Source organism: Hypoxylon trugodes, assembly GCF_022578975.1.
Source record: "Hypoxylon trugodes strain CBS 135444 unplaced genomic scaffold F4822scaffold_8, whole genome shotgun sequence".
NCBI classification, from domain to species: Eukaryota; Fungi; Ascomycota; class Sordariomycetes; order Xylariales; family Hypoxylaceae; genus Hypoxylon; species Hypoxylon trugodes.
This window is the reverse complement of record NW_026250023.1, coordinates 1,440,793-1,464,077: the sequence shown is the minus strand read 5'-3', so window position 1 is coordinate 1,464,077 and position 23,285 is coordinate 1,440,793. Positions and strand designations below refer to the sequence as shown.

The window sequence follows — 23,285 nt, the reverse complement described above, 5'->3', positions numbered from 1 at the left end:
ACCTCGTTGTCGGTCACGTCAGCGCCCCCCCATGAAGCTCGAGAAATGTCGCCTGTTTTGTTCAAGAGCATCGCCTACCTTTCCTCCATTGGACTGTCATGACAAGGTATTAAGGTGCTCCTAGCAAGAATGGGAGTCTTGGCCGGTAGCTCCCTGATATGTTAGCTCGCAGACTATTGCAGGCTGGAATGTTGGTTATCAGGATTCGTCGGTAACCTAGCTAGTCGTCGCTCCATTAGGTAGGTTTACGTGTTGGATTACTGTGTAAGATGGTTGATAGGCGCTGTGCCGGAGGTGAACCTCGAAAACTGACAAGCTTAATCGGCCGAGTGATCCTTTTTAGGTGTGTACGTACTTCGTAGCTGGGGGCCATGACGCTAGTTGTTCGTTTTCGTTCTACTCATAGGTTTCGTTAGCACGCACGTAAGTCCCAGGCATGCATTATCTTTCCGGTCCCCGGCCCATGGCAGCGGAACCCAATGGCGTGTCTTCGCTAAGGTTGTCCAAAATAAGAGCAAGATTATGCCTACAGCCACGCTGACAACCCCTCCTTTCTACCTACATAGGTATTTCCGGCCGCATCTACTCTCTTTAGCCAGCTCAGCCTTTCGCGCCACTTAAGTCGAAGTTTCAAGCGAAGTCCTATCAGAGTTATATGTCAAAATGCCTTAATGCATTTTGAAATACGCTGGTCATCCTTGGTTGGCGGGTCCGAGGGAAATACCCTTCTAAGTACCTACCTAACGCATGGAGATTTGCTTATTGTCATATCCGCTCACGTAGCACCACAGCCGCTATGTCGTTGTGGCGTTATGACGGGGTCTTTTGACAGGTGGGTTATATTTTACTGACGTGGGGGTTACGTCTTTTAGCATAGCGGGCGCTCAAATATCGCAAGCGAGGACTAGGACCATGTTTAACCCCGCCTCTTTCTCGCGCTCTCAGTTCAGCCCATCCCGCGCATCTTACCTACGGAAAAGGGACGGAATAAAGCCGTCTACTTGCGGGTAGGACTACGACTGACCACGGCGCTGGGAAGTGAGATCGAGATCATCGTGGACCAACTTTGGTTCGGGCCCGGGGTATCTCGACATAAGAAGCTGAAATACTAAGTATTAGATAGAGCCTTATGATTTATGATCGCATTGACCGTTTAATTACCTAGGCAGGGCAGTCTTTATATGAGACATTTCCCCAACTATAACCGTCCTTCCTAAACAAGATGCAATGCTTCACTAGCTGGCCTTAGTAGTAGAACCTCACAGTAAAAGATACAATAAGAATATTATAAAAAAAAAAAAAAAAAAAGGAAGTCAACACTGCCGACCATTGGCCCCTCGCTACGAGGTCGCACTTTCACTTCCGTCACATAATATATTACTAAAACATGCGTTGGACAAGCGCCGGTAAATGAAAGAGGTGTTAATATACCAAGCTTTCTCATCACGCCTTAAGCGCTATGACAATTTAAAAAAAATAATACGATAAAGTGCAAAATAAATGAAGTACCCCCCTCTTCTTCGGACGTGTCAGCGTGAGTACCTAGGTAGGGATGGTTACATTGAACTGACCAACCTGCAGCGACAGCAAGCAAGATAGATTACAGTCAAACGAAGCTTAAAAGTCAAAAGAAACCTCCGATCTCTTCGATACCCCCATTCCTACCCTACCTTATTTCCTTCCCACCTTCTCCATTGGGCGTTAGGGGATGTCATGAATTCCTTATACAAAGAGGTACGCGTAGTGCTTTATTCCCGCGGCGGGCAGGCAGGGTGAGATGTTGGTCGTTTTTAGGCAGTACCCTTCCCTCGGGTTCCGGACCCATTCCTAATCTGAGCCAAGTCCAGTCATCAAGTTTGCCAGCCCACACCAGAAAGGCCTAGCCCCTTCGTGAAATTGTTCCTAATTTAGGCAACTGATCCGATCGATTTTACATCGCGTGGATGAGTTAAATTCTGTCAGCAGCATGATCGCTGCCCCGCTCGCTTGTACGTTTACGTGTAAGAGAAATGCTGCTGTGAGATATCCCATTCAGGCTAGTTGCCTATGTGCTATATCTTAGATTGCTAGTCCAGAGACTTGTCAGCTTACTAGCGTTTCCGCTCAGGTTCGGCGTTCATGACTTCTGGAAACATTGAATTTTTTTTCTTCTTTTCGTCAGCTGCGCACTGTAGTCAGATTTTATCTACCTAGGTACTCATGGTGGATATCATATCAATTACTATAATAGCAAATACTGGTGATAATTGCCGGCAGGCAAAAAAAGAGGATATAATACGGGCCAGCCGTCGCATGATATCATATTAACAATAACATATCATATAATCAACCTGTTAATCCCACCAACATCCTGGAGATTTCTCGGTGACACGACATTGTACAAGTTATGCATACCAAGGCAGCGATCTGATTCATCCAACACAGTACACAATGACGATAATGGGTATCTGCAAGTGACCAGATGCAACAATTTTGCATCTGGAGTGCATTAGTTCTGAGACCTAGAAAACGAATCACGTAACTACGCTCGCACAAAAGAACAAGAAGTAAAAAGATACATAATAGTCATGCAAGATTGTCACACTTTGGGGTGCCGGATTATAGCGTAGCGCGACGGCAAACTCCAACGTTTGACAAGAACGAAGAATTGTAGGATTACCCGAGCGCGTAATCCTCCCATGTACAAGCAATGCTCAAGGATTCCTTTATATGCGCATATCGTGTAACAGGCTCGCCAGTTAATACCCAACCTAGGAAGAGGGGATGCCATATGTACCAGGGTCAGTTATAATCCAAATCCCCGGGAACCCTTCGAATCGATCGTTCGAGTTTAATCCGGGTTACAAAAGCCGTAAAGTACCGAGGGAAGAAAAACGTAACCGAAGGAACAAGAACCTAGGTACTCTTTTTCCCTTTCATTTGATTTGCGGCAGCCATTTTGTGACACCGGTTTGGAGAAGCTGATAATGTAAAACTCGTCATAGGATCGGCTCGTACCTATGTAGGCTTTTGGGAGCCTTACTTTGTAAGAGACATCTAATGCATCAAGAATTCTGACATATCGTGAGTCAGCACCCATTTTACACCACAAAGGCAACCAATTATCCCCGAACCGATTGGTGTTACATAGCCATCGGTCTCTTTCTCCAAATACTAATTGTTAATTCTATTCATTGGTACTAGGGAACGTAATCATTAAGATTAAGTACTGAAATTCGCCGGCGGTGAAGAAAACTAGATACTGAACAGAACCTAATTCGGACGCCGTAGGGCTTGGACCGTCGAATTTCCACATGGAACCCTAGCAAGTAAGCCAAGGTTATGGTTGACGACAAAGAATCCCGGCAGCAGGCAGGGTAGGGAAACAACATTAACACGTTCCAAGGCCCATCGTACCAACAGCAAGGAGTCTGTGGATAGACCCCCAGTAGAAATCTTATAATCCGAGGAAGCATTACCTATTTAAAACAAGGTATGGCGACTAGTGATGACTTGGCTTTTGAACCTATTATCAACGCATTTATCTTTATTTCTTCTATTCTACTTATGAAGCGCGTGTTGGCAGGTTGGTGGCGCCAGCAAGCGGACAAACATGAGGAGAGTTTTTGCTTACCGCTAAAACGTTTGGTTGGATGTACTTCTTGAGATGCACAAATGCGACCGACCGACCGACCGACCGCTAGATAGGTGCGCCCCTTTATGGAGCGTCATATTACACAAAGCGGCACAGCTCGCAACCTGTCAGCTTTGTGTAACAAGATGTAACCATTAAAAGACCGTCTTGTATTCTAATTGGCGCGGCATCTTTCTACGGAAGGCATGTGTTAGGTAGATTATGTAGACCTTCGGTCACAAGAGTCGATATGTAGTCGATAATGTACAGGCATGTATGTAGGTATGCGCATGTCAGAGCTTCTTTTTTACTCCAAAAATTTTGTCCGTTGTCCGATATGGATTCAGAGCCTTGTCGACGGAGACTAAATCGACAGCAAGATGTTGATCTTAGGTCCTCCCCCGCCCGGTCCTCTTTTTTCTCTTTTCTTTTTAGATCCTTTCTACCTACCTATGATTCGTAAGAATATGAGCACCACCCCACACACCGATACTTCACATAATCTTATTCAGACGCCGCCTCGCTTATAACCACTAGTAGTTATCTGCTGGTAAGTAGCCGGCTGACCGCTGAAAATTGACCGTAGCCCACCGGTAGGCATTTGTTCTTTTTCGCATTCTGTGCTCCATTAGTCCATTCTAGGCATCGCTTGCGGCATCTTGCCAATACATCGTACGGATAGCCTATAAGACATAACGCACAGGCGGCAAAAAGCATAAGTCGAAGCATGGACCAAGGAACTGCGATTGCTGGTCGCCTGGTAAGCTAAGTGCTTCCAATATTCCTACTCGAACTTTGCCTGCCAGACTATAGCGAGTCAACGAGGACCTTTTTATCACATGTCACAGTCGGCGCGATGTGATATTTCTTTGATAGGCAAAATACATCCTAGTCATATAGCGACGAGGAGGCCTCTAGAGCAGATGACGTGATGTCAATATCATGAAGTTAATCCCATATTATTCCATCGTCATATCCGTTGATTGTCACCGTCACCCCCTTTCAGCCCACTTAGGGAATTGGAGACTACCGGGATTAAGACAATATCGGAAGCGATGGAAATGAAAAAGGATAACACCGAACCCTCTAATATTGTGATAAATCGTTTCAATACCTACCTGGATACGTATACGGAATACGATATGTATATTTGCCCTTGTATTTGCATCTCGCGGGGCCGATGACAAGATGGGATCTGCTTCCTAGCTTACGCTTATTTTTCTGCTTTATTCCTACCTGGGTATTTTTCTTTTTTCTAGGTACTTTTTCTGCCCCCAAAAAATCCCTAATCCAAGTTCCGAAGCCATGCAACCCACCCCTCGAACGATGGAGAAGCTTAAGCTTAATTCAAGGACAAGGGATTTCGTCGAATCAGAGACGTTGACGAGGGCGCCACTTATGTCCTATTCGTCCTAGTGCCGTCCCCCTCCCTTGAATAGTAAAACAGCAAAATGCAAAGGGGGGGGTGGCCCAACGCCGAGCCCTTGGTTTACAGAGCTTGGCTCTCCATTCTTACTTGCCATAGTAGGTTTCCGGCTCATGCTTAGCTCTAGAGAAAGAAGCTCGAGAAAATCTCGGCAGAGAGCCAAGCCCAATACATACCTACATAGTAGTAACAACAAATACAACAAATAACAACGCACAGATGCAAATATACTACGAACCGATTCCTATTGGAGCAAGCCAAGTTCCCCCGCCAAGCCCACCTTATTCTAACAGCAAAGACTTACCCTGTGTCATGTGCTGACGCGGCCCTCTTCGGTGATACTCAGAGTCGCCAGACTGTTGTTGGTGGTGATTGTCGGACCGGACGGTAGATAATACAGTAAGGTGGTAGCTTATTAAATCGTTCGCAAAACTCCCTTCGGATTGGCAAGGCTTTTTTGGGGGGTTGCCTATCTCGAGCCTAAACTAATGGGGCCCATATCTCCGTGAGGTGGAACATCGTATACCACCATCAAAAAACCTGTCTTCCGTACTATACCGCAGATTCCACGGTGAAATGGAGAAATACCCACTGGCGATCGCATCCATCGGTATGGGGTCGCCGGGGTCAGATGTATAGAAAAACATATAGCGCGCTGTAGGAATTGCCTCGCTACCGATGAAAACGACGACAGGCAAGGTGAATGAGAGAGATTAGGTGTCATGTTGAGCGACACGATCGTGGACTACTGCACTGTATATGATATGATATGATTGATGATGTATGGGTAACGAAACCTGTGCCGCAGACTCGCTGCTCACTATATTTTCGTAATTAGTTCGCAACATGCATACCAATACGGATCGCCCAACGACGTAATTTTAGTGCAGAGCCAAGAAATGTCAAGAAAATGCCAAGCTTCTGGATGTGTAACTCAGAAACGATTTTGAGCAGCCAAGCTGAATTTACCTAAGTGAATATAATGTATTTCGCCCAGCAATAAAGCCCAGGCCCTAAGAGTGGAATCAATGGGCTGATCAGGATCTGGTTCACACATCGGCCAAGATAAAAGAGAAAAATTCCTGTACCCCGGATATACTTCACACGTGAATCGTATCTTGGGTACACACAGATTCGTACGTGTAGGCAAGCGTCCCTCATCCGGCCGAGCGCTTCATCAGCTGCTTCTTAGGAAAACCGATAAACACCCCTCCCCTCATTCTTCCTTCTTTACCCTTCCCGATGACGAATCGTCAAACATGATAGCGGCTTTGTTACCTAATGCAGTAGCTTGGCGGCATCTTGCGTGTGTGATCTTTTTCGCGACATTCGAACCCCCACCGTTGTTACCAAGTAGGTAACTGTAGATAGACGACAGACATACTATACCCCCCCGCCACCGACTAACGAGGTAGGTTAGGACGACACGGTGATAATGATAAATGTGACGGAGAAAGACGGGAAAAAAGCTCCTCCCGAAGATGGACGAGAAGGAATCTGCCGATTGCGAGCTTATTTTTTTGTTTTTCTTTTTTGCCCTCGTTTTTAAGAATCTTTGCGCCGGGAATTACGCCGCAGCCCGATGTTACCCCCTACAATAAACCTAGCCTGCCCAAATAAAGGCCAGTTTCTTGGCGGAGACGGTTAAGGCTGCCTGCCCGCATGCTGCATTCTATCGCGATGAAACCAACGGGCTTCGAGGGGTAATTGGGGTTGGAGGAAAAAGTACTCTGGGTCGTGGGGCGAAAAGGTTAACTGCATTCATGGCTGACAGAGCAGCCTCCTAATGGGCCATGGCTAGCCACCTTCGACATTTCTTGCATTAGATGAAACGTCAATATGGCCTAGAGATTGACTATGCCCCCAATCCGTCCTTGCCGGCATAACGTGGGTACATCCTCGCAAAGCCCGAACGGCACGTATTGCGTCGTCGTGGTAATAAACCGATTGCTACGCCGTAGAAACGGCCGAGCCGCGAGCGAAATTCCCTTGACTAGGGCCGGTCAGCGCTTGCGGGAAGCGCGATCACCAATCCATCTAGATGTTTGCAGGTATCTCGAGACTTGAAGCTTGTATTAGAGACGCGTCAAGAAGTCCGTCAGAGATCCGGTCACACAAGGTGCGCCAGCTACGGAAAAGGCTCTTCATAATTTACTTGTATTGGACGCCGCTCCCTTTCGGCCGTACCAATGATGGCCTGGTAAATTACAACCTGTACCCACCAAGACGGGAGCTTGAAATATAACAGGCTCTAAGGAAGGCAAGGTCTCTTGCTGGCGGGATAAGGAGGCATGGTTGTTCGGACGGGACAGCAACCTAGAGTAGGAAGTGTATGACTAGATTCACACACTTGTGGATCTTTCACAAGGAAAATCTCTCACCTGTTGTACATCTCCGGAGCGCTTTGCGATATTATTCACCGATCGGAATTGAGGTTGGAGTGCTTGTGACGCGATAGGCGATTAATCCAACTGCCGAGTCGTAGAGAGTTTCATGACCGAGTTCGATGATCTATTGCCACTGGAGTAGAGTGCAGTGTGCGAAAAGAGCTTCAAGCCTGAAGTCGGAATAGGCCTTGAATACCGTTTGGGTGGTTCCTCAGCCTGTATAAGGTTATCGCCACAGTTTACACTACGTAGTTGCTATCTAATGACAATTGAGAATTCATTGCTATTTAGACAAGCCCCCCCTGTCATAGGCTAGCGGGCGTGTTTGGTGAACTCTTGCCCCTGAAGCGGCCCGAGGTTTAGGCTCGTAGGTCGCTGGGCAGCATCCTGTAGAAGATGCCTTAGCTTTGCTCTGACACACGTGAAGCGTGGATGAAGCAACACAAGAGCAATATGTCGTGTTTAGGACCTGTCAAAACTAGCCTCAGACTTTGATTCTGTCCTCGTGAACTTCAAACCAATGCACAACAGACGCCACAAAGCTTATTTGGTAGTTCAGTCTGAATCAATATCACGTTGTGCGAGGGTATCACAAGACACTCCCCACGTCCCAGAGAAGTAAGCATTAACGAGCACGGCATGTCCGCTTTCATACTGTATTCAGCAATCACATCGGCCGTACCAGCGGGGGAACGCGGAAGTGTCGTGTATTGTTTGGACTCCGGAGAGATAGCATATCAGTCGATCGAAGCCTAAACCAAACCCTCCGTGGGGAGGACAACCCCAGCGCCGTAGATCAACGTACCAGTTAAGGTTATTCTCAGGGGGTTGCGACCGCTCGGTGGTGTTATTTGGGGATGTGCTTGGGGCTATCCCGTGTGTATGCATGGATTCTAATAGGTTTTCTAGTCGATGCTCACGCATTGACCCGCCGGCAATTTCGCAGAAATCCGGCACGACTAGGTCGAAGCATGCAACCGTCCTACCAGGTAGGGATTTATCGCAGTCATCCGTATTAGCTTTCATGTAGAAAGCTTTAATACCTCGCGGGTAGTTTGTGACGAATACGGGGCTATGTCCATTGCCCACCTTCATTGCAATGTATTTTTCATGTTCCGTACGAAGATCCTCACCCCATACAGGACTATGAACAAACGAGGTATCAGCAAGTTTCAATAACTCGATAGCCTCTGTGTAGGTAATCCGCGGCCAGTCTTTTCGCATGAAACCCTCCCAACGTTGGGATACCTGTTCAGCAACAGCCAAATCTGAGGTGCGTTCGCCCGTTCGTGTCAAGAGCTCATCCTTAATCCTCGAATCGGCCAAGTCCGTGCAGATATGTCTTAACATATCTTCCACGAGGTCCATAACGGAATCTAAACCATCGGTAAAGCTCATTTCTGCCTCCAGCATGTAGAATTCGCTAAGATGACGCGGGGTATCACTCTGCTCCGCACGAAAGGTTGGAGACAATGTCCAGACGTTGCCGAGGGCCTGGGATAGAGCTTCTAGATGCAACTGGCCTGACACAGTCGTATATACAGGGCGACGGAAGAAAGATTTGGGTGTCTCAGATTTGGAAGGGGATGATGAATGATCGCCAGCCGACACGTGGAAAACTTCACCAGCACCCTCGCAATCTGATGAGGTGAGAATTGGCGTATGAGTCTGTATATATTGGCGATTACTAAAGAATTTAGTTAAAGATGCGATTATCTCGGAACGAAATCGTAGGACAGCTGAGTTGAATGGTATCCTTGGGCGAAGATGGGGTAAAGTCCTTAGATACTCTGGGGTCTGATATTTTTTCTGTATAGGAAATGTCTAAAGTATCGTCAGCCATAACATACAGAATACTTGTTCTGAATTGAACTGACCTTAGAATCAGATGGTCCTAAAACCGTAGCTCTTTCAACCTGTAGCTCATGGCTTTGACCACGACCCTGGGATGGAATCCAAGACCCATGTAGTCGGACAGCTGCCCCGATATTTAGACTATTGAATACACAATTAACAATGATAAACCCCAGATAAGTTGAATCAATTTTGGGAGTCTCACTCCTCTGCTTGATCAGCAGGTACTACAGCTTGGAGTGATTCAACGCAGGAACCATCGCCAAGGGACACAAAAGAATGTCGTTTCTGTGCACGGACAGATCGAACGAAACCGTCGATCTTTACATCTGAGACAGCCTCATGAGGCTTAAAATCGAGGAATCCGGCGATAGACGTCGGGTTTGTGGAAATGAAGGCGCGTGATATTCGTTGTGATGAGAGCTTCAGGGGTCTCCTGAGTGACGCTCCTCGAAGAAGCGGTAGAATAGGATTCATCTCATGTGGGTTTTATGAGATTATTATGAGATTTTCGGTGGAATCAAGTGACATAGAGTCATTCGAGAACATCATAAGCACATAATGATTAATTGGAAGGTCGTATATTGTGTGGTTCAGTTTATAGTAACTGAGAGGAAATTTGATGTTGAAGTTGATTCATAGAAATAAAAAAATACATCGAGAAATACATCGACAACGGAACGGAGTTATCGGAGTCGGAAATTCCTCGGGATAAGAGGGTGATAAGCTTATCTGATTGTCCATCTCCGGAATTCCGGTTAATCCTACTCCGAATGAAGTAAAGCATCCATTTCGGTGCATAACCATGCATAAGTTAATGTAATATTCATAAATGAATTCTTAAAAGGGGTAAATCTATTAACAATATCATTATTTTTTCTTATTCCTACACCTCTTACCGCTGTACTCGTAGCGAAGCCGTCCATCGTTCCACCAGATATAACTCACACATATTCCGAAGCGGCTATTTTCTCATCTTATATGGATGAGGTTTAACTATTTAAGCGACGAAAGAATCCAAGGACTAGGTACCTCATATCTACCTAGGTATACTTAGGTGGAGTTACCTAGTACCGGGCATGAACACGAACGAAAGACATCAACGATCTATATACAGCAGGTCACTTTAATCCTCGAAGTAGATGCCCGATACTTCACCGCATAAAGCATTGTGACATATCAGACCTGCCTCATAGGAAATGTAGGTACCTACATAACTTAGCAGTATGCACTCAATCTTAGACCAGTCGCGGAGACAACCGGATAAGTCTCGCCTGTACCCGGTGATGCCGTCGAGGCGGCGTTCCCGCGTTTGCTTCTGCAGCTGAATTGCTGATCCTATTTCTCGTACCAATCATTTTTGAGAGTTGTGACTCGTCTTCCCTAGCCTATCCAGCATCTGATGTTGTGAAGGGAATATCCCCAATCTTTGATACCGCCTTGGTAGATGTAGTTGTCCCAAAACGTTGTAACTCCCTTCCATTCGCAATCCCCAACCTGCAGTATGACGACTCAGTAAGTTCGCCCATCCGTTCAATTGCTTGGCTTCACCAGGGTCTTGCGATGCTGCACGCCTAGGAGTACCAGATCTGTCCGACTTCGGTTATCTGCAGTGCGCCCTGATCTTCGACTGGAACAGCGATTCCATATACCTGGGAGCCGAGCTGTGCCACAGAGATAAGATGTCTAATTCTCCTCACCCCCCAAACTGCTGGAATACCATGTAGGGAAAGACGACTGCGCGGAAACGCGTTAGTGGATTATATTATGGAAATCGAACCTTTTAACCTATTGTCTGAATTCTTCTCATCTCAATGTCTAGGACATAGTGGGCTCCAGAGGAGCAATCATCCTATATTGGTAGCACAGACTCTCTCCCAGCACCTGGCCGTGACTAGGTCTAGCCATGACGGGGACATTCCTAATATCTGGACGAGCATGACTCCCTGCCTACCTACTCATCTAAAATAGTCAACGTAAATGAATGGAGTAGCCGTATCTCATCCTAGTTCCTATAAAGTGATATCGAGACCCAGCTGTCTGGATGGTTTTATTTATCATTGTTGATTAGCCAGTCAATTGTTTAGGTTCATATCACGACTGGTCAAATTGTTCATAATGCCTTCTTCAAAGCCCAAGCCTTCTGAAGTCGCCGCTGAGACGAAACGGCACTACATTCCCGTGATAAGGAAGGAATATGCGCACCAGTGGCCGACTCACTCTTTCTTATACCAACAACCGTTAGCACAGATCCCTCTTCAGAGTTCCATGAGCGGATACGCTCCGTCCCCTCCTGATTTCTGTAAGGATTGCCAAATGCTCCTATCTTACTCTAGCTAATGTTCTATCTATCTAGTTGTCTGCCCTGGAGACCCCGTTGATTTCGCCATAGATTGGAAGGAGAAGGTTAGTGTCAGAATACCGTTTATATGCGCGGCAAACGACAAGCGAGCTGGCGGTGACTGGGAGACTGGAGTAGTACGCATCCTTACTCACTCTTTTGCTATTTACGATATACTTACAACTACAATATAGGTAGGCTACGAAGAACGTCTCTGCCGACGCAGCACCCTTTCCGCCGCCCTCGCCACGCCAGGTCCAGGGTCACAAGTAGAGAGCAACTACCCGATCCCATCGGAAGGGGGCATCTACTCCGAATACGTAGTCGTATTTCGAGGACCGCACGACCAGTACAAGAAGCTAGACCAATGGCATGACCTACCTGTGGTCTCGATGCCAGCGGCGCGATGGCCGAAACTTAGCCACGGCGGTGCTAAGTATGCGTTCCCGCTGGAGCGCGAGATGGTGCGCAACAAGATCCGCGCTGCCCTACGTATCTGCGTGTACCACGAGCACCGGTCCGTCGTCGTCGGAGACTTTGGGCTGGGTAACGGCCACCGCAACCCACCCCAGGAGCTCGCTGAGCTTTGGCGCGAGGTCTTCCTCTACGATCCCGATATCCGTGGCCGTTTTGACTACGTCGCGTTTGTCTTCGAGGACCAGTACCAGAGCACGGCTAAGTTGATCCTCGACGACATAGCTAAGAAGAGCAAGGGTGGTTCCAGTAGTCACAGTCATAGCCACGGCCATAGTCATGGTCACGGACACCATTCCAGCAGCTCCAAGGGGAAATCCAAGGCTTCTGCCAGCAGCTCGAATTCAAGCTCTGGTAGTAGTTCCTCGGCAACGGCGCCGAGCGACTATGAGATTTTCTCTCGAGTCTTCGACCCCAACGAGATCCAAGGTGTCATGAGTCGGCCGGATCCGAGATATGGTATTTCTATGCTTACGTCGTAAGGAAGGAGAGCCAGAGCCGCGGGTCGAGAAGGTTGAGGCCCTCGTACGTCATTACACAGCATCGAAGGTTATACGGAAAACCCATGTGGATAGAATGGACCCGACGGTTTGGTCATGGGTACCGGGACTCCCAATCCTTTTGTTTTAATCGTTCATTAAGTTGTGCTTACTCGAGGACTGCTGTGTGAGGGTTATCTGCTTGAGCAAAAATTGAGTTATTGTGTATTTTGTATGGTATGCTCTCTACTTCTTATCATGTAATGATAGTGTTTTTTTGGATTGTAAAAGCTTCATGCGATTTTACACGTTTCAATTACAATGGTGCTACTCTTTTATAATATGTTAATGGCGTTGCTACGCTTTCTACTAGGGTTATGATATTCAAGTTCAGGTACACAACTATGTCATTAAGCATGTTCGGTTGTATTTTTCGGTTCTATTTTACCTAGACACTATCCGGGTTCCCATCCACCGTTGCGGCTGGCTTTCTTGCTTCGTCCTTAAACCCTGAATACCCCCCTGAAATAAAATTTCGCTAATTTGATCGATATGATATCTCGATATCACAGGGGTAAGAGCCCTGTAATTAGGATGTCAATGTGATCTATCATGAAGCTTAGGTCACATGAGCCCCCTGTAATGCGCGGTACAGTATCTCGTACGGCGTTCGAACCGAGATAGGAGCTCGAGGAGTGACAGAAATGGTTTGTACTGGTTACAGAACTGGAGTTGTCCTCATTCCACGCAGAACCCCCGGGTGCCAATCAGACCTCGTATACATCATTATTGCGTTATGCTGTGAGCTTTCCTCGAATGAAACCGGTGTGGACATCATGCTGTAGTATTTTCTTTTTCTTCGTCGGCCAGCCTGCAGCTACCGTAACGCTCTAGGTCTAGCGTGTTATATCGCATGGCTTATAGGATATTTCGCCTATACATGACATACGAGGGAGCCTTTGGTTAGTCTCTACCCAAGGAAACGACCAGAATCTTGGAACTTGCATGCATGTGCATACGAGACCTACGGGTAGGGAAGTTGGCAACACGGTTATACGGAATCGAATTACTCAGGCCACAAAAAAAAAAGAAAAGAAACGATCGAATATGATTTGTGCGGAAACAAGAAGTATCTTCCCCTAAATCATGTAAGGCATAGAGCTAATTCGCGCACGACGGACTGATGGGTGTTTCCCTAAAGGAGGGTTGTGTTAGCTCCGTGTGAGGTCTCATTTAATGCCCTAGCTTCCTAGGACCGTTGTAAATGTCTGTTCGCGTCAGATAGGCGAGCTTGATCAGAACCTTGGAAATATTGGTGTTTCAGCTACTTAGAAAATAATGGCCTGGTCTTATATGATTCTAGGGTTATGCTTCCGCGGCGAGAAGAGATATAGTGTTCAAATGTCCATTTGTATACTGAGTCGGCACCTGAGTCCAGCTCACTGAGAGAGGAGAGCTAGCTAGGTAGTTATTGTAGGTACCTAGTATAGGAGACCCGTTAGGTACCAATCTCGTTTTCTACTTAGGTACCTGCCCAATAGCGAAGGTTGGGGGTTCCTGTAGGCTGCCGGGTCGCGGACAAGCAGTACCTGAACCCTGAAGTCCTAGCGTGCCTGAGTGGTACCCCGAAACCTGTGATTACGCCTTGAACCTGTCGCGAGAGGAACTTTAAAGTGGTCATAAAGTGAGATTCCGGTACGGAACTCAAGCTTCTAGCGGTACCTTGATGCTGCAAGTAACCGAGCCCATAGACATGTAGGCTATTTCAACCTAAAACCAAGGCCCGCGAGGTGGATGTGATAGCTAGAAAGGAGGGAATAAATTGGTGTCTAGGAGGAAGAGGGTTTGTTTTGTTTTCTTGGGGAATAGCTCGAAGCAACGGCCCGGATGTGGCGTCTAAAAGGGCATGGGATACGAAGTTTACTAGCCATTTATTGGTTCGAAAGGGCCATGTTTCTGTTTACCACATGCAAAGTAGAGGCGGGTTGTAGCATCTCCGTCCCGTGTTATCAATACCATGAGTACCTAGGATTTAAGGGCACATAAATCTTCATTTGGCGGAATGTTCTCAAAGGGTGCCTGCAGAGCGAGTAAATGGCTTGGGGAATGGAATAGATCGGATGCCTGACCACCTAATGTAAGGGTTTATGAGGCTGACCAGAGCTGATCTGGTTCGACAGAGGCGATTAATCAACCCGTAGCGTTGTTTACTAGGTGATCCCGACTCCCCCACGCACGATGCCATTGTGGCTGGCTGCTTGTACGATGATTAAACTTGAATTATACGGCGAAGACGTCCACTGACAGTGCTTATGCATGCTTCCTTGAAACATATAGATCAAGGTCAACTGACTTTAGCGACAAAGTGCTCATTTTACCTCATTAAATCCGTATCGGCACAATGCGTATTGTAAATAAATAGCACACCATCAAGTCATGATCAAGGCTGAATCCGTTCACTAAACTATACATGACTCAATGATCGGCCGCAAACACCCTGGTCCGAATCAGTCCACGAATAAAATGGGGTTCGTAGCCGTTATTTGTTGTTGAAACGGACTGAAGCAGTCGGCTATTTTCAAATGTCTCGGGTTTTACTTCCGTTGGGATTTGTTTGCTGTGATTATAGGCGAGATGCAGAGATGGAAATGATTTCGGCCGAGTTGGGGTCCTCTCAACTTTAGCTAGGATTAACATGTAGGCAATTGATTGACGAGATAATTTTGCGGAAGGCTAAAGAAAAATATTGCTGGCCCCTACATTGGCATTTCTTATTTGGGTAGGTTGGGAGACACAGGGTTAGATTAGCAGCACCAAACATCGAAAAATATGGGTCGATCGTTTGGCGTTTGGGACGGGAGATATGCAATTGTCTCCATTTATGGGGAAGGTGATCTGTTGCCGATACAGTGGAATCTGGAGATGGGCTGGTCGGATAGACGTGCCGTAGATATGGAGCGGCTTCTCCTAAATTCTCTCTGTTCAAGATCTAGTCTGTGTCCGAGTGCCAGGTCTTCGGGTCGAGGCTATCTGTACATGTACTTACTCCCGTCAATGGTATTTTACCAGTACTGTGGTCTCAATCCCTGGAATGTTGATGCTAGGGAACTATGCTCTTCACCTTCTTTTCGTCTTTGCCCAGCCAACTACGCCATAATATATTAGTAACAGGCTTCGGCCTATCACGGAGAAAAGCGAGTTCATAATTGACATACCTCGAGTTGCACACCTTTATGTATGTGCACCAACCAGTCTACATAACTTTGTGCCTCGTTGTTGCGATCCTCAATTAACATCCTTGCGAACTCGTATTCAGCTCCATCAATACCTTGCCTTGCCAATTGAATCGTTAATGCCTTAGAACCGCGCATAGTCTTGAGGAATTCGATTATATTCCGGACTTGAGCGTTAAGATGTGTCTGTAGAACTGGCAGGGAAGAGCTGTATGGATCGAGTTGGTTGAGGCTATCCTTGCCCTCTCCGAAAAGATCCACCAGTAGGTTAGGCGAGGTTTGGGAATGGAACCATAGTAGGCACTGTTGTCCGTTATCTACCAGATATACTCCACCTGGTTCAACTCGGCTGAATGATGTACGGATCGCCGGTGGCACTTTCAAGTAGCCTGTTTGCTCATCGGGGAATCCATCATCTGGATTCAAGTTGTGAATGGGGATCATCCTGGGGTAAAGATAGAGACTGAGCTCCGCGGCACCTATTGACCTGATCATACGCATTTCGTGTACTCTCCGATCGGATGTCTCATTCCCTCCCTTGAATGCTCGGCTCTTGATAAGCCCAAGCATGTACATAGCGAACTCCTTCAGCTTTTCTGGCATGACAAGCTGTCCTGGGGGATGAGATTGGGACGAGAAGTTCTTGCGATATCCTGCTAGGACGTCGATGGTCTTCTCTGTTAAACCTAGCCTTATGTCCTTTAGGGTGGTAGACGTTGAGGCGAGTTTAGAAGCCGCATCTTTGGCAATAATTGTGTAAACAGCGTCTTGATCCACAAATTTCATACACTCGCGAGGGTTATCGCTAATACTGGCGATCACATTGCAACACCTTACTCGACGTTGGCCAGAGGCTGTCGTGTATAGTAAAGCGGATTGGAAGTGAGCGTCGAGTTTCGAATCGAGCTTTCCATCATATCCAAACGTAACGCCCACGGCTTTGTCAGCATCTATAACCCCTATTTCAAGATCGGCTCCGAAGGTATGTTGTATGAAGTTGCCGTGGTAAGCTGATATTTGGAGGCCATTGGAACACCGGACTTTCATTAATGCTTGATAACCTGTTTCCCTTGTAACCGTGTGCTTGATTTCAAGGGAAAGCTTAGCATTATCGCGGCCGACCACAAAATTGGGGTAGTAAAAGGTTTCTCCACCTGTGGTAGACGAAACATGACCTTGGTATAGTTAGCTAACATTAATGATGCTGGGCTTCTCCTGTCCACTTACCGATGGTAGCTATGTCCAAATATCCACCAGAGGGTGCAGCTAGGAAGAAGTCAACACCAACACCGGCTGCGACCATTTTTTCGGCGACTTTTCTCCACGCAGGATGTTCGGTAGTGAAAAGTTTCTTATCGATTTCACCTCCTGGATACTTCCCGTCGTCTCTCATAAAAAGCCGACCGGGGCCCCAAGTAGGCAAAGCGGATAACGAACATACAATCTTTCCTCCAGTAAGTTCAAGCGCAGCTAAACACGAGGACAATGTCGGCAATAGAGCAGGTTCCGGATTTTTAATATCTGCGAAAAGGGTCGGCAATCGTGTAAGTAGTGATGTGATTACAGCTTTAGATTCGTAAGGGTCAACGAAGAGCCCATCACTGAGTGGTACGAAGGGGTCTTCAATATCTGGCATGATCATCATTTGTGCTTGTTCTAGGGCGGGCTAAACAATCATTAGCGATATTCTCCTTATAAGAAGATCGTCATGGAACTCACATTGCAGTTATAGAAATGGATATCCTTATCGTATGTAACGAATCCAACTTTGGCACCAAGCGGAACTCGTCGTTTCGGTTCACCATTCTCGTCTATTTCTTCGCTCTCTTCAGGGGCGTAAAGCGCAGCAAGGATTCCTTCACAAAAAGCTTCCAAAAACCCCTTATTATATGACTCCTGAGTAACGTCAATCGCAAATAACCAGTGAAGACCCGTGGGATCCTTCGTCCAATACTCCTTAGGTACCGTAAATTCGACAGTTCCCCTTGTAAGTTCTGGTCGCTGATCCCTGTCCACTCTTACTCCTTGGGGTGTTGTCGCGCAAAAATACTCCGAGGGGGTATCATTGGGGTATGTACAGAGATTGCACACAAATTTGCTCCCCCCGGAACGGAACATCATAAATGGATTGATATAGGCTCGGCATCTTCGACATCTTGGTGGTCCAACATCCCCAAAGTCAAGCACAGGAACCTCCATCTCGCCAGGCTGGAGACGAGCTAGAGGCTGTAAGACAAGTCCTAGGGGTAAGCCAGTGCTATTTAAACCTTCCGAATTCGCTGGTATACTGTTCATTGTTAATCGAGTAAATTTGGGCGAGGAATTGCCTTGGTCATAGGCAACGAAGGACACGACGGCGGGAGGAGGTACATGACGCTCGAAAGTGGGATATACGTTGCTGAGGTAGTACTGTTGTGGCATGTCTCTGGACACTGGCACACTCGGAATATCGTCTGGTGATACCTGTCCTCCACCCGAAGCTGGTACAAACGTCGGCGCTTGACCTTGATCTATCGGGCCGTTTCTTGCAGCGAACTCGGCGGGGGTCGCAGGGGCGGCGGGGTGGAAAGGCGCATTGACGGGTGCTGGAAATTGGTTCGGCGTAGCAGGTTGTCCGATGAATTGCCCACCTACTTGCGCAGAAGGATCTGCATTCAAGAAAGCTGTAGCTGGTGTACCTGCTGGTGGTATACCGTTATATGGTTGGGAAGAACCAGGGGGCGCCTCGACAGCATGGAATACGTGTCGATCCTTCTTCTTTCTGCGTGCTGTATGTTGTCCATCTCCTAGCGACATTCCTGCCATCTGCGAGGCAAGACCGCCATCTTGCGGGGGTGCAAAGCCGGGTGCAGCAGCTGGTGAAGGCCCCCCAGGCCCGGGTGGGGGTGGGCTTCCATAGTATTGCTGATTTTGGGGTGCGGGAGAACCGTAACCGACACCTTGTTGATAGGGATTTTGAGCAACGGGGGGTTGAAATTGAGGAGGGGCAGGTTGGCTCGTTCGATTAGGATCGTTAGGATCGATTTGCTCGCCTTGCCCTAAGGAATGATACATGGAATAGTCCGCCATGATGGGGGATTGTTGACAACGTAGTTGGGTATCTCTTCGTAAACTGAATTCGTAAATTATCGTTACACCGTGCTATACCTCGTATACCTCAAGGTGTAGACAGGATTCGGTTCGGGATTCGGCAAATCATAAGGGTCGAATATCTTCCATGGTCTAGGTATTCGGTATATAGGAGAAGACGCGTAGATGTAAATTCGAGATCGTGATAGTGGGAGACTGTTCACAGGTTACATGTATTGAATTACAGAAATGTTGTCACTTTTGGTATCGTATCGCTTTTGTGGCCACTTTTTGATTTTGACATCTGAAATCAAAGCCAAGATAGAGCGATGCATGGAACACAGTCAGGGGTCATAATGTATTGGATGGAGGGTTCAATTGAAGGTGTAGAATTATTAGAATTATGGAATTGACACGATATCATTCCGGGGATTATCCGGTTATCTTCCTCCTTTCCTTCCCCGATAATCAGGCCTAGACCCCGTTATAGGTACCCACTGCCTAGGTAATGGAAGCCACCATTCAAATTTTACAAGGTTAAATGGCGCGCCTCGTGGCTCGTGCAGCGCTTACCTTAATCGACGCTCAGGGCTAGGAGCTACCAAATCTGCGCTAGAGAATGTAGGTCCTTAGAACCTTAGTAGAAGGTAATTCCCGAGCCCGTCATGATACGCGACTCTTTCATTCTTTTTTTACAACTACACCATTTTCAACCCTCAACGTCTTTAAACTAATTGATCGCGCAAATCTATTACGGCCAATAAATACAACCATAAAATTATCGCATTTGGTAGAACTTTACTTCTGAACCATTTAGTATGATGACGTAGCGATGTTTACCTTCAGCTCATTACAGGGGGCGCTGTCGGAGTCATCCGCGTCGCAATCCATACTTGAGCTAGATGGAGGCATAAAGGTCTTGGTCGATGTTGGTTGGGATGAGTCTTTTGATGTCGCAAAGTTAAAAGAACTAGAGAAGTATGATTATTCAACTATTCTCATTCATGATGCTAGTATTTTCATGGTAACTAATTCATGATGACATTAGACAAGTCCCGACACTTTCTCTTATTCTTCTCACGCATGCCACGACAAACCACATCGCCGCTTTCGCGCATTGCTGCAAGCACTTCCCTCTCTTCACCAGGATCCCCGTTTACGCGACATCACCTATCATCGCCTTAGGCCGTACTTTACTTCAAGATCTTTATTCCTCGACTCCTCTTGCCGCTACGACTATTCCATCAAGTTCCCTTGATGAGGCTTCATACGCGACCCAACAATCCTCCGATATCCTCTTACAAGCGCCCACCCCCGAAGAAATCGCAACCTATTTCTCACTCATCCACCCTTTAAAATACTCGCAACCGCACCAACCTCTAGGATCGCCGTTTTCTCCTCCCTTAAATGGTCTAACAATTACCGCATACAACTCCGGTCGCACACTTGGAGGAACTATATGGCACATACAACACGGACTGGAGTCTATCGTGTATGCCGTAGATTGGAATCAAGGACGTGAAAATGTGTACGCGGGAGCAGCTTGGTTGGGCGGTGCCGGAGGTGGAGGCTCGGAAATCATCGAACAGCTTCGAAAGCCGACAGCTTTGGTCTGTAGTAGTAGGGGCGGCGAGAAAACTTCGATTGCCGGAGGTCGAAGTAAGCGAGATGAACAGTTACTAAACAAGGTGAAATCCTGTGTCGCAAGAGGAGGAACCGTTTTGATACCCATTGATTCAAGTGCTCGTGTGTTGGAGCTGGCATATTTGATGGATCACGCATGGCGCGCGGATACGACTACGGGCGAGGGCCATTTCAAATCCGCTAAACTCTACCTTGCAAGTCGCAATATTCATAGTACTATGAAATATGCGCGTAGCATGCTCGAGTGGATGGACGATAGTATCGTCCGGGAATTTGAGGCTGTTGTCGATGGCTCTAGGAAAGTTAACGGCACAGCGGATGCGGCAAAATCTGGCAAGGAAGCCGGTCCATTTGATTTCAAGTTTCTAAAGCTTCTCGACAGACAAGGTCAAATCGACAAGGTATTCGGCGCCGGGACTGAAGAGGATACCCCAACTAGCAGGGTTATTCTTGCGAGCGATTCGACTCTAGAATGGGGCTTCTCGAAGGATGTACTAAGGCGCATTGCACAAGACCCGAAGAACATGGTCATCTTGACCGAATATCCCTCTTTGGCGTCAGAAACGCAACCATCTCTAGCAAGGTGTCTTTGGACGTGGTGGAAAGACAGTCAGGAACGTGCCGGCGACAATGTGAATGGCGAAACTAAACACGAAATTGAATTTATTAATGCGAAGAGGCAGGCTTTGGAGGGTAACGACCTAGCAAGATACCAGCAATGGCTTGCACAGCAACGTCAGCTTCAGACCACCCTTCGGAGTACAGGAGCCGACGCACTTGAAGCGGCTGGGGATGTGGGTGACGAAGCTTCGGAATCCGAGTCTGAATCGGAAGATTCCGATAACGAGCAACAAGGCAGAGCGTTAAATGTTGCGACTACGATGGGGCAAGCAAGTAGGAAAAAGGCCGCACTCACGGACGAAGATCTCGGTATCAACGTACTATTGAAGAAAAAGGGCGTCTACGATTTCGATGTTAAGAACAAGAAGGGCCGAGATAGGATGTTTCCGCACCCAGTCCGTCGAAAGCGGGGTGACGACTATGGCGAACTTATTCGACCTGAGGACTTCCTCAGAGCGGAAGAGAGAGATGATAACGACGGCCAAGATTTAGCACAAATGGGTAGTGACGACCAGGAGAAGCTTGGGAAGAAGCGGAAATGGGATAACGCCGCAGGCTCCGCTAAGAACCAGGGCCTAGGACCGTCAAAGCGACCCAATCTTACGCGAAGTGTTACCGACGACTTCGAAATCGCAGTATCCGATGGACCTGTTGAAGACGAACTCGATGGAATCCCTGATGATCTTGATGAGACAAGTATGGGGCCTTCGAAATTGGTTTTTACGAAAGAGACTATTGCCGTCAACCTCGAAGTCGAGTTTATCGATCTTAGTGGTGTCCATGACAAGCGAAGTTTGCACATGTTGATTCCCTTGATTCAACCCCGGAAACTTGTTCTCATTGGTGGAACCGGGGGAGAGACCTTAACGCTCGCTTCAGATTGCAAGAAGCTATTAGCGGAGGGCTCCGTCAGCGTCTACACGCCGAGTATAGGTGTGGCAATTGACGCGAGCGTGGATACAAACGCTTGGGTGGTGAAACTTGCCCCCGCCCTTGTTAAACAGCTTAAATGGCAGAACGTCCGCGGCTTAAGCATCGCAACGGTTACGGGTCAGTTGCTTGCAGTTCAGAGGGAACTAGCGGCACGCCAAGAGGAAGAAGCAGCCAACAAGCGACTCAAAACCGAAGATTCAGAAGAACATGCAAATGTTCCACCAGCGAAGGATATTCCCACAGAACCTACATTAGACATTCTTCCCACTAACATGGCATCGGCGACGCGATCCGTCGCTCAGCCTCTACACGTTGGAGATTTGAGGTTAGCGGATTTGCGAAAAGCAATGCAACAATCGGGCCACACGGCAGAGTTTAGAGGTGAAGGAACATTACTTATCGATGGGTCAGTGGTGGTGCGGAAAACTACAGCAGGTCGTATTGATGTCGAGAGTATCGGTCTACCGACGGACGGGGGTCCGGCTACTCAGCTTGGTGGTACATTCTACGCGGTCAAAAGGACTATCTATGAGAGTCTGGCTGTAGTTGCCGGTGCTTAAGCGAATGAGGGGCATTTTCGCGGACATGTACTACTATGTGGAATTGAATACCAAACCGAGTTCGCAGATACACCAAAAGCCATCCTCTAATGCATCATATCGATAGAACCTATTAGCGTATCAAAATGCTTCTAATTGCAAATGTATTCGGACTTGGATATGAATGTGATTGTTTAATGGCCCTTAGTCCATGCTAACACTGATGACCATTTGTCAAGCTACTAAATAAACTCTTCGAGGCAGTTCTATCAAATTCCCAGATAGGTCTTCGTGAGCTTGTCGGTACAGGACTCCGAAATAGGAAAACTTCGTTCAACTTCAAATTACCGTAGACCACGCAGGCGACTTACGTAACTCCTCGTGTAAGTACCACGAGCAAACCATTTGATATACCGACGATAGTGCGGGTTACTTAAAACTGGTAAAAAATTGTGGGGGAAATGTGTACAGAATCGACAATTCTGGCGCTATTCTTGTGATCCTGGCTACATGTCCACCAAGGTACTCATCCTTGAGGAATGTCTATATGAATAGGAACTGCGCCAGAGCCGCATGTACCGCATCTTTCCCATCTTGTGATTTTCTTCCATAATACAATTCCAATTCTCAGAAAATACGGATTTCCCAAGCGTCTTCAAGAAAAGTGAAGGG

General features: G+C 47.2%; 4 protein-coding genes across 4 annotated transcripts; 2 read left to right on the top strand and 2 right to left on the bottom strand.

The window, feature by feature from the left end:
- Positions 1-7,791: 7,791 nt before the first annotated feature.
- On the bottom strand, positions 7,792-9,904 carry F4822DRAFT_348324 (asparaginyl-tRNA synthetase). Its single transcript, XM_051455919.1, has 3 exons — positions 9,486-9,904; positions 9,304-9,421; positions 7,792-9,250 (listed from the first exon to the last, which is right to left on the bottom strand). The coding sequence occupies exons 1-3, from the start codon at positions 9,755-9,757 to the stop codon at positions 8,087-8,089; spliced, it is 1,554 nt and encodes a 517-aa protein (XP_051311360.1). The 5' UTR covers positions 9,758-9,904; the 3' UTR covers positions 7,792-8,086.
- Positions 9,905-11,398: 1,494 nt separating this feature from the next.
- Positions 11,399-12,577, top strand: F4822DRAFT_432439 (uncharacterized protein; the record flags this gene model as incomplete). Its single annotated transcript, XM_051461646.1, has 3 exons — positions 11,399-11,582; positions 11,637-11,758; positions 11,816-12,577. 3 exons carry the CDS (start codon positions 11,399-11,401, stop codon positions 12,575-12,577), a joined length of 1,068 nt encoding a protein of 355 aa, XP_051311359.1.
- A 3,059-nt stretch (positions 12,578-15,636) lies between these two features.
- F4822DRAFT_438252 (beta-sandwich domain of Sec23/24) lies at positions 15,637-18,876 on the bottom strand (the record flags this gene model as incomplete). Its single annotated transcript, XM_051462495.1, has 4 exons — positions 15,637-15,720; positions 15,790-16,982; positions 17,035-17,473; positions 17,527-18,876. The coding sequence occupies 4 exons, from the start codon at positions 18,874-18,876 to the stop codon at positions 15,637-15,639; spliced, it is 3,066 nt and encodes a 1,021-aa protein (XP_051311358.1).
- A 733-nt stretch (positions 18,877-19,609) lies between these two features.
- On the top strand, positions 19,610-22,813 carry F4822DRAFT_348162 (beta-lactamase-like protein). Its single transcript, XM_051455916.1, has 2 exons — positions 19,610-19,854; positions 19,925-22,813. The coding sequence occupies exons 1-2, from the start codon at positions 19,709-19,711 to the stop codon at positions 22,632-22,634; spliced, it is 2,856 nt and encodes a 951-aa protein (XP_051311357.1). The 5' UTR covers positions 19,610-19,708; the 3' UTR covers positions 22,635-22,813.
- Positions 22,814-23,285: the final 472 nt, after the last annotated feature.